We start from the raw sequence: 10,811 nt of genomic DNA on the forward strand, positions 1-10,811 counted from the left end.
GTGACTGCAAAAATACATAATATATACAAGGGCAACTCCATGGCCACTGATAAACACAGATAACTCACCGAGAAGACTGCAAAGTAGAGCTGCCCACGTGAGCAGCAGCTCAACTGTAAACCAGCCAATATGGAGTGGCTGCTTTGTGACTTGCTTTGGGCTGTTTGAAAACACTATCTTTGAATTCATAGTATATACATGTCACTCATACATTTCCAATTGTACTATGGTATCAACTGGTGCTAGGTTAGGCCTGGTGCTTACTCCTGTTTTGGCTGCTCTTAAAGATGATTCTCTAATTCTTTGAAACGTTTCTCACCCCATGCCTTTATTCTAAAGTAAATCATCCCAAATTACCCTTTAAATGTGAAAATTATTCAGCCATTCTCAAGAGATGTGATATACTAGTCGGATGCAATACTGATTAAACCCTGATAACCCAGTGGATAAGGCTTCTTTCCTCAACCCCGCCACCACAGCCAAGGTTTCCAGTTTTCAGTAAGACTGCATGTCAGACAAAACACCTGAAAGGTGCTCTAGAGAAAGCAAAGGAGACCCCAGTTACAGAGAAGAAAGAGAATCAGAAAGAAAAACAAAGCAAGTCAATGACGTATATGGCATATAAACAATGTCACATATAAACAATGTGACAGAAATTCTTTTACCATTAATCCCCACAACAACCCTTCCACTAGAAATTACTATCTAAACCCCTTTTACAGGTGAGGTAACTGACTTGCCTAAGGCATTGTGATATGCTTATTTTACAAAGCAGAAATCTAGGGCTTCAACTTAGAAACTTTTAGAGGATGCAATTTAAGGAGTAATACATTCGTGGAGACAAAAGATTTGAGAGTGGGTCTAAAGAATGACTCTAGCCTGTAATTTTGTTAAAATTTGCTTAAGAAAAAAATTTGTCTCACTCTTTAAAAGCAGAAACTTATGTAAGATGCTATGCTAAAATGTATACATAAAAATCACATCAGAGTTTTGGGTAATAATGTCATATTTTCTGGAAGATCAGGCGACTGCTTATAACCAAAACCCAATCTGAGCAGTTTAATGGGTAAATGTCTCCCGTCTCTAATATTCCAGAATTTGAATTCTATTTTCACCATACGAAGAGCTGTCTTTATTTCTCATATTTTGTATTCAACTAGAATAATCACAGAAACCTGAATTTTGTCTGATCTGAATTTAATCTTGTGTAATAATCATAAACCACCACCCACCATCATGTTAAACAACTTACACAATAATCCGTTTCCATGACTCGGAATTACTTTACTAAAATGCTTTTAAGCATGTATCATGAACATTAATGTAAAGGTCCCATTCATGAACTATCTTGTCTTTTCTCAAAAAGATAAAGTCCAACTGAATCAGAGGCCTGACTTCGAATTTAAGTTCCCAGTCTGATTACCCAAACTATTTATTTGGCAGGATGTTGTATGTATGCATATGTTCCAATAAAAGACGGTATTTGTTTCGTCAAGGCCTGGAAAACATGTCCCAAGACCCTGCACGGAAAGATTTAGAGTTAACCAGTAACATTTCGAGGCTCATTTTAAGTCGGATGCCGCTGTGAGAATACTTACAAGGTTCAAGACTGCAAAAGGGTGGCTCTAAAAAGGTACACCTCTTCCTGCTGCGCTGCAGGACCCGGAACGCGGCAGGCTCACCGGCGGCAGTGCCACACTCCGACCCCCAAACGGGAAGGACCCCGTCCGGGCTCAGAACTAAGCGCCGCAGATTCGGGTGCAGGACGTCTAACCCGCTGACACTCCCATTAACTGCAGCTCTTCCCAGGGCTACAGCAGTTGTAAACAGGAGCCTGTTTCCCCGATAGAAGGCCGCTTCACCCTCTCACTTTGGCCGGGGTGGGACGGAGAACCCCTCTCCCACCAACAGGCTCGGGAAGGCGCTACGTCCCTTCCAAGCAAAGCGGAGGCCAGCCCCACGAACGCTCCCGTGGGCCCGGCCGGGGGCTTTGCTGGCGCGGCCGTGAGGTTGTGAGGCCGCCCACACCTGCTCGCTGGCTCCCCGCACCCGGCCCTCCCGGACCCGTCAAGTCGGAGCTCGGGGCGGCCGGGAAGCAGCCTCGCAATCAGCCGTACTCACCCGTCAGGAGCCGGCCGCCCGGCAGCCATCTTAAGACCCCGCCAACACCGCGCCTTCCCATTGGCTCCAGCATCTCAGCCAATGGACTGGGGCCGTTCTGGCCTCGGGTCGTCATGGCAACCAGCTGGCTTAGCTCGCTTTCAGTTCTGTTTGCAGCCCCGGATTCGTTTCCTTCTGTTTCTTTTCTCTCACCGTTTCCCCCTTTCTTCTCAACGTTTTTAAAGGCTTTGTTCTTTTCCCCATTCCCTGCTGCTCGCTGGTTTGGGGAATGAGGAAACTGCTGGCTTAGACCTTGAACTGAGTTCATTCCTCCTAGGAGGGAGGTTCGCGGTAGATGCTCTCTAGGCTCTTAAGGGAACATTTCCATTCATTCAGCCTTTTACCCCTCGCTCCCTCTTTCCTCCCTTCCTCCTTCCTTTCTTTTTTCCTTCTTTATTGAGCAGGCACCCTGCCAGCCTCTGCTTAGCGGAAAACAGTCCCGACTCCTGCTCTCCTGGTGCTTACCATCTGCTACACTGACCAGATGTGTGGCCTTGACTAAAAGCTTATTGAGCCCCTTTTCCGTGACAGCCGCTGGTTCAGGCCCCGAGGAGGGGGTTGGGGGAAGCATAGAAAATAAGTAAGGAAAAAAAGAAAAAAGAAGGTGCTATGAAGAATACAAAGCAGAAGAATGTGATAGTGATGAGAGTGCAGGCTATTTTAGAAATGCTTCCACTTTCCGAAATAGTGCTCTGTAATGATGATAAGACGACTTCCCTATTTTCATGAGGATGATGAAAGAAAATACACATAAAGTCCTTAACGCATTATCTAGCCCACAGTAATTTCAAGTCTTAGCTACTTGTTACTGTTGTTAACATTATCTATAATGCCTTTCTTTGAAGCATTCTAAAAATGTATAAGAATTTTGCATTGCACTCTAATATATCATGATTTAGTGTAAACAGATGTTTAAGCTTTTTAGGTAACTGTCCGTTACCTCACTCCCAGTGTCTCCCAGAAGGATATGCCAGGTGTGTGGCATACTTTCCTGTAACCCCAGAATCATAATAAAACCTGAATTGACAAGCTTGGGTCTCTCAAGCCCTTCTCCTGCTGACCTTCTCTGATTCTAGAATAGAAGCAGGTCTGAGTGATTTCAGGATCTGTGTGAAACTCTCCTGGCCAATTGTGTCCAGGTCTCAATAACGTTTTCCCCCAATCCAAATCTTTAACAAGTCAGGCAGTTAAAGAAAGGATGTGTATAAAAGTGCTACTATGGCTGTTACATTTGGGCCTCTTAATTACTGTCTTAGTCTGCTCACGCTGCCATAACAAAACACCACAGGCTGGGTGGCTTAAACAAGAGAAATTAATTCCACACAGTTCTAAAGATTGGGAAGTCTAAGATCAAGGTGCTGGCAGGTAGGTTTCATTCGGGAGCCTCTTCTCTTGGCTTGTAGGCAGAAGTCATCTTGCTGTGTGCTCACAGGATCTCTTCCTGTTGTGTTTGTAGAGAAAGAATGCATGTGCACAGGAGAAAGCTATGTTGTGCCTCTTCTCATAAGGACACTAATCCTAGAGGATCAGGGACCCACCCTTATGACCCTATATAACCTTAATTAATTCCTTAGAGGCCCCATGTCCAAATGTAGCCACACTGTGGGTTAGAGTTTCAATACAGCAATCTGGGGGTACACAAACCTTCAGTCATAACAAATGCTGTTGGTGGAAGTGTGACCAGAGTGGAGAAAGAGAGCACAGAGGAGGAAGAACTGAGACACAGGGTAGGAACGGAGTGATATTGACCTGTTTAAGAACTGTTTCTGCACATATTCCATCAGAGTACTCATTATTCAGTGCATATAAAGGTACAAAGGACAGAGGAGGAATATAATCATAATAAATCCAAGGACCTACAAACACCAGACTTCATATTAAAGGTTTTGGAAAGTCCCACTCCAAAAATACATATTTTAAAATTTGAGAATTCTCAAATGTCTAATTGTTTACTCTATAATATTATAGGATTCCTATAACAAATGTAAATAAATGTAAATAGCTCAAAATTTTCTTCTGGTTCTGGTTGTAAGACTTCCGGTCTCCGAATATCATTGTTTTGCCAGTTTTCTGGGGGAAATGTCAGTCATTTGATTTATTTTAATCAATAAATTTACCTCTCCTCCAGCAAATTCCTGCCCTGGAAACCTGCCAAACCATGCACTTTATGAATGAAATACTTGTATTTGTGAGATTTCTATGAAACATAGAATTATTGAATACCTTTTACTAAATCACAGTAAACGTGATGCAGGTAGTGAATTGGACTTGAGTTGTGTTGCATCTGGCCCTAATTTCAAACATGTACGTTTCATTTAAATCCTCAAACATATCTTAAAAATCATAAAGCAGTTTTGCTTTCCCAAGAAATATTATAGTTTATGAAGAGTTTTCCCCTATATTTAGTAATTTTTTTCTTAGTGTGGAGATTACAAGGCGCACTCATGTTATAAAAGATTAATTGTAGAGGTCTTTCTTGGTAGCTGTTAAATCTCTGATTGATGAAAATTTCCCCAAATATAATGAAAACCCTTAAATATTTCTCAGTTTGGAAAACTGAATATGACTTTGTTGAACATATAATAAATGTCCTTCTGGCTGAAACTGAGAAAGAGAATAGTTAATTTCGGTCTGTACAAAATGCTTCATGCTCTGCCTTAAAGAAAAAGTAGTCTAGTGACTTAATGCAAAAGAATAGAAAAAAGGGAGTTCTGAATTTTAGGAAATGTGTGACAATTTCTCCACCTAGATTTGCTTTCTAAATTTGCAAACTGAACCATCTATAAACAGTGCTAGCCTTCCAAGAGTATGTTGAACAACTAACACTATGACATCAGCAAGAGTTGACATTTGAGGAAACAAAATTTCTGTAATAAAGGATGTTGCCAAAGAAAAGCACTTTTTACTTATTGGTCATGTCTGGTACTTTCAACTTCTTCAGTTTCAATCGGTTGTACATAGGAAGAGAGGAAGGCTTTTAGAGCATTTCTGTATGCTAGGTATTTTGCAACTGATAACATAATTTTATGATGTAGTTACTATTGTATCTGTTTTACAGACAAGGAAATTAAGGCTTCAAGGGTTTAAGAAACTTGCCTAATGTGACACAGCTAGTAACATGGAAAACCTGGGTGGGGAGTTTCACTGGACTCTGAAGCTTATGCTCTTTTCATTGTCACACACTGCTCCTTTTAAGGTGAAGTTTCTAATGAATCCCAGCTTAGCACAGTCAGCAAAGTATAGACATCATTGCTACCAAGTGGGATGTGTACTTGGTGGGAGTTTATGAAAGAGAGGCTTCAGGTGCAAAATACGTCTTCTCTCTCCATCCCCCTTAGTACATAGCAAGTGATCAAATCCCATTAGAGGGATCCTCTTCAATCATTTCTGGTTTGCTACATTGAGGTCTATATTTGTCTCCCTTTCCCCAATACCTTCATCTTCCAAAACAGCCCACTGCCTGACTAATCTCTCTAAATGAAGGAACATGTGTAAAGCTTCTAACACAGAACCTAGCATGTAGTCAACAGTTTACTACAATAAATACTAGTTTCCTTACCTTACACATAAAAACTAAGGAGTGAGTGTGTGTGTGTGTGTGTGTGTGTGTGTGTGTGTGTGTGTTGGAGGGAGGAGGACTGAACAGGCAGAACACAGAGGATTTTTAGGGCAATGAAAATATGCTGTATGATGCCATAATAATAGATATACATACGTGTCACTATACATTTGCCTAAACTCTTGGAATATACAACACCAAGAGTGAACTGTAATGTAAAGTATGGACTTTGGGTGATGATGATGTATCAATGTAGGCTTATCAATTGTAACTAATGTACCACTCAATATGGATTATAGGGGAAGCTGTGCATGTGTGGGGACAATGTATATGTGGAAGAATCTCTGTACCTTCCCTCAATTTTGCTGTGAACTTAAAGCTGCTCTAAAAAAAATTAAGTCTTTTAAAAATCAAAAGAACAATAGTTCATTATTGATGAAAATTATATGAAATCCAAAAATAAGGAATCCATAAATGTTGATAGATTACCAGATTAACCTGTCAACATCTTTGTGGTCCTTACTATATACCCAGTGATAGCACTTAGCTAAGGTTCAAGGAGAATACAAATGAAGTATATGAACTGGCTAGCCAGGTCAAGAAGTTTGTAGTCTGAGACATCTAATGTGATTATAAATTATACATTTTACACCATAAGTACTAAAATTGTGAGGTGCATGATGTAAGTAGAAACTATAGAAGTCCTATAGAATGGGAATGTAAGCTAGGTGGGATTCAGCACATGCTATTTCCTCAGACTGGGATAGCTTTCTCTTTTAAGATTTATTTATTTATTTATTTAAAAGAGAGAGAGAGAGAGAGAGAGAGAGAGACCCCAGCGGGGAGGGGGAGAGGGAGAGAGAGAGTCTTAGGCAGACCTGCGTTGAGCATAGAACCTGACATGGGGCTTGATCTCTCAACCCTTAGATCATGACCTGAGCCCAACCAAGAGTTGGACGCTTAACTGACTGCATCATCCAGGTGCCACCCTTTCCCTTTTATACCTGTGGAACATCTTTTCCTCCTTCAAAACCAAGATCAAATATTACCTCCTAAGTTAAACCTTCCTTGACTCATGAAGTTCATGCTTTTCTTCTCTATGTCTTCATAATACTTGATACATAGCACAACTAGGGCTTTATTCCATTGAGATACAATTAGTTGTCGTCATAGGTCAGTCTACCTGGATAGATTGTGAGCTCCTTTGAAGGCACAGTCCTTGTCAAGTAGGGAGTGCTCAGTAAATGTTTGTGGAGAGGATGAATGGATGACAGAAGTGAAAATGTCACTACATGGAATGAAGAGAAATGGGGAAAGTGACATAGGAGAATTACGTGAACCAATGCAGAGAGGCAAGAATGCTGTGGTTTAGGTAAAACATAAAACCAGGTTGGGTCAGACTATGGGAGTCTTCTGTCAGGCAAACAGACAAGTTCTGTCTTAATACAGTGAGGGAATTAGAGAATTTGGACCAAGGATATGATGATGCAGATTCTTCAGGGAAATTAAAATTCACAGTCCTGTGAATAGTAAAGGTGAATTTGGAGGTAGTTGAGCCAACATGAAAGGCATGCAGCTGGAAGACCATGATGGAATAAGTGATCAGCATCTGGACAAAGGCAATGGTCATGGTGGATGGGGGCATACCGAGCATCAAGTCTAATATTTTCATCATTCATTCATTCATTAATTCATCCATTCATTTCCTTTCATTCTTGCTTGCACACCTTTGACCTTATTTTTGCTCCCTGCTCTCCAAAGTTCATATTCTGCAGTTTTATAAATTCAACCCAACCTTCAGGGATACCTCCTTTACTATGAACTATGAACTCCCATAAAACAATTTTAGTTAAATCAGTCTTTCAAATACCCCCCGCAAACAAGCTTTTGTATGCCACTTCACTTCCTTTCCACCATCAGCACCACATCCCCAATTTACTCTTAAGAATAACTCTAAAAATAAATAATAAAATCTATTCAAAAAATAAAAAGAATAACAAAGCTGTTCCAGGAGAGTACTAGTCACATAGGTGGAAGCAGAGCAACCTAACACATTTTCCTCTTGGTGCAGAGAGAATGTAAAAAATGATCTCTGCTTCTCTTTGATCCTTACAGTTCAGAGTCTGGAAATTCCATGTCAACTAATTTCTTCCTCACAGATACAGGTACACCACCTAGAAACCTCTTTCCAGTTTTAGCCTAGTAACTTTGGTGTCTTGCGCTCCATCATCTTTTTTGTGATCTGTTAAACACCCCTACCTACCACACTAATCCCAACTGCCAAGCACAAGATGATGATGTGCTTGCAAAGGAAAAGAAAGCTGTAAGTTTAAAGTGAAATAACTAAATAAAGAAGTAGAATCTCACCTGAATGTGTCCAAAAGAACTTTTTAGAATGTCTTCCAGGGGTGCCTGGGTGGCTCAGTTGGTTAAGCGTCTTCCTTCGGCTCAGGTCATGATCCCAGGGTCCTGGGATCGAGCCCCGCGTCAGGCTCCCCGCTCAGCGGGAAATCTGCTTCTCCTCTCCCTCTACCTGCCTCTCTGCCTATCTCTCTGTCAAATAAATGAATAAAATCTTAAAAAAAAAAAAAGAATATCTTCCAAAGCTTCCACTAATCAGAGTAAGGGAGAGTCATTTCTTATTCAGCATTATTATTTATTTTGTTTGATTTTATTGCAATGTGACATTATCTTCTAAGGCCTGGGAATCTAATCAGCATTTAGGATACTGTCTCCAATGAAATAATGATTCTGAGTTTCCTATAATTCTTTGGAAATAAATACTTGAAACTATGTATTTGCTAAACTGAAGACATCCTAAATGATCTGCCACATACAATCTTACCCTTGTAAGGTTCTATCTTGGAAATTGTTTTGAAGTGCATTCTATTTTTAAACTTTGTCTGAGTTTACCTGTCTTATTCCAGTTAAGAAAAGCACATTCCACTCTTTGGTCTTGCATAATAGACATGTTCTCAGTCCTTTCTAGAATTTCACTTTCATTTATATATTGGCTTTTTACGTTTACCTCTTTGTCTTATATTTTAGTAGTCACTATAAGAATTACAGAATCCATCCTTAACATTTCACAGATTATTTAAGACTAATATTTTAACAGTTCATGTAAAATGGAGAAACCTTGAAACTGGACAGTCTCATTTATTGTTCTTGACACACCTTTAATGTTGTCACATGCATTAAATCTACATATATTGTAAATACCACAATACAGTGTTTTGTTTTGCTTTAAATGATATATGTATTTTAAAAGTTAAAGAGCAGGGGTGCCTGGGTGGCTCAGTTGGTTAGGCATCTGCCTTCGGCTTAGGTCATGATCCCAGGGTCCTGGGATAGAGCCCTGATCAGGCTCTCTGCTCAGCAGGGAGCCTGCTTCTCCCTCTCCCTCTGCCTGCCACTCCCCCTGCTTGTGGCCTCTCTCTCTCTCTGTCAAATAAATAAAAACTTTTTTAAAATTAAAAAAAATAGAAGAATAAAGAGCAAAAAAAATAGTCATTTACATTTTCTCATATATTTACTATTTCCAGTGTTCTTCATCTCATCCTGTGGTCCTGAGTTTAATCTGCTTTCCTTTACCTTTATTCTAAAGAATTTCCTTTAGTACGCCTTATAGTGTAGTTTTGCTGGCACTGGATTTTCTTAGTTTTCTTTTTTCTGAAAATACCTTTATTTCACTTCCATTTTTTTAAAGATTTATTTATTTTAGAGAGAGAGAGAGCGTGCAGTGGGGAGGGGCAGGGTGGAGAGGGGGAGAGAAGATCTCAAGCAGAGTCCCCGCGGAGCACGGAGCTCTACTCAGGGCTCTATCTCATGACTCTCAGATCAAAGTCGAGCCAAAACCAAGAGTTGGATGCTTAATTGACTGCGGCACCCAAGTGACCTCCCCATTCTTTTTTTTTTAAGTCAGGTTTATTGAGGTAGAATTTACATACAATAATATTCACCCCTTATAGTGTACAATCTGTGAGATTACATATAATCATGTAACCACTGCCTCAATCAATATACAGAATATTGCCATCACTCCAAGTTCCCTTATGCCCCTTTGCAGAAAACCACCCAGATGTTTTCTATCCTCATAGTTTTGCCTTTTTCAGAATGAAGTCATGTAAGTGAAATCAAATAGTATGTAGTCTTTTCTCTGGCCTATTTCACATACCATTATGAATTTGAGGATCATTCGTTTTGAATGCATCAGCACTTTGTTCCTTTGTATTGCTGAGTAGTGTTCCATTGTGTAGCTATAACATAGTTTTTTTTATTCATTCACCAGATGAGGGATGTTTGGATTTTGTTTTCCATCTTTAGCAATTATGAGTTATAAACAAAGATGCTAAAACACTCACATATAGGTTCTTGTATGAACAAAGGTTTTCATTTTTCCTAAGTCAGTACGTAGGAGAGGGATTGCTGGGTTGTATGGTAAGATTAAGTTTAACTATATAAGAAACTGCCAGGTGTTTTCCAAAGTGATTGTACCATTGTTCCTTCCCATCAGCAATGTATAGAAGTTCCACTTGTTCTACATTCTTGTCAGGGACAGAAAAAAGAATTTAGCCACTCAAATAGGTGTATAGTGGTATCTCATTGTGGTATTAATTTTAATTTTCCTAATGATAGTAATGTCTGTCACTTGTGTTTTGATTTTCCTAACAGTGTCTTTTAAAGAGCAAAAGTTTTCAATTTTAATATAGTTCACTTTGTTGATATTTTCTTTCATGGTTTGTGCTTTTTGTGTTATGTCTAAGAAATATGTGCCTTACCCAAGGTCACAAAGATATTTTTCCTCTGTTTTATTCTAGAGACTTGTACAGTTTTAGATTTTAGACCTGTGATCCATTTTAAGTTAATTATTTATATGGTCCAAAAAATCAATTAAGGTTGATTTTTGGGCAATTTGTTGATACTAGTTCATCCACTGAATTGCATTTGCACCTTTTTTGAAAATCAAATTGACCACATTTATGTACCTCTATGTTCTGGACCCTCGATTCTGTCCCAACTGGTCTATGTGTATAGACTTTTTCTATAACACACTCTCTTAATAACAGTGGTTTTACAGTGAGTTTTGAAG

General features: G+C 39.6%; 1 protein-coding gene across 2 annotated transcripts in view; it reads right to left on the reverse strand.

The window, feature by feature from the left end:
• Positions 1-2,182, reverse strand: part of FAM204A (family with sequence similarity 204 member A) — a 33,455-nt gene extending 31,273 nt beyond the window's left edge. Inside the window, exon 1 of one of the 2 annotated variants that reach the window (XM_027595976.1) lies at positions 2,122-2,182. In XM_027595976.1, the coding sequence (XP_027451777.1) occupies positions 2,122-2,182 (61 nt within the window). The other variant, XM_027595977.1, reaches the window with a different exon arrangement.
• Positions 2,183-10,811: the final 8,629 nt, after the last annotated feature.

The sequence above is a fragment of the Zalophus californianus genome, chromosome 15, assembly GCF_009762305.2.
Source record: "Zalophus californianus isolate mZalCal1 chromosome 15, mZalCal1.pri.v2, whole genome shotgun sequence".
Taxonomy (NCBI): Eukaryota; Metazoa; Chordata; class Mammalia; order Carnivora; family Otariidae; genus Zalophus; species Zalophus californianus.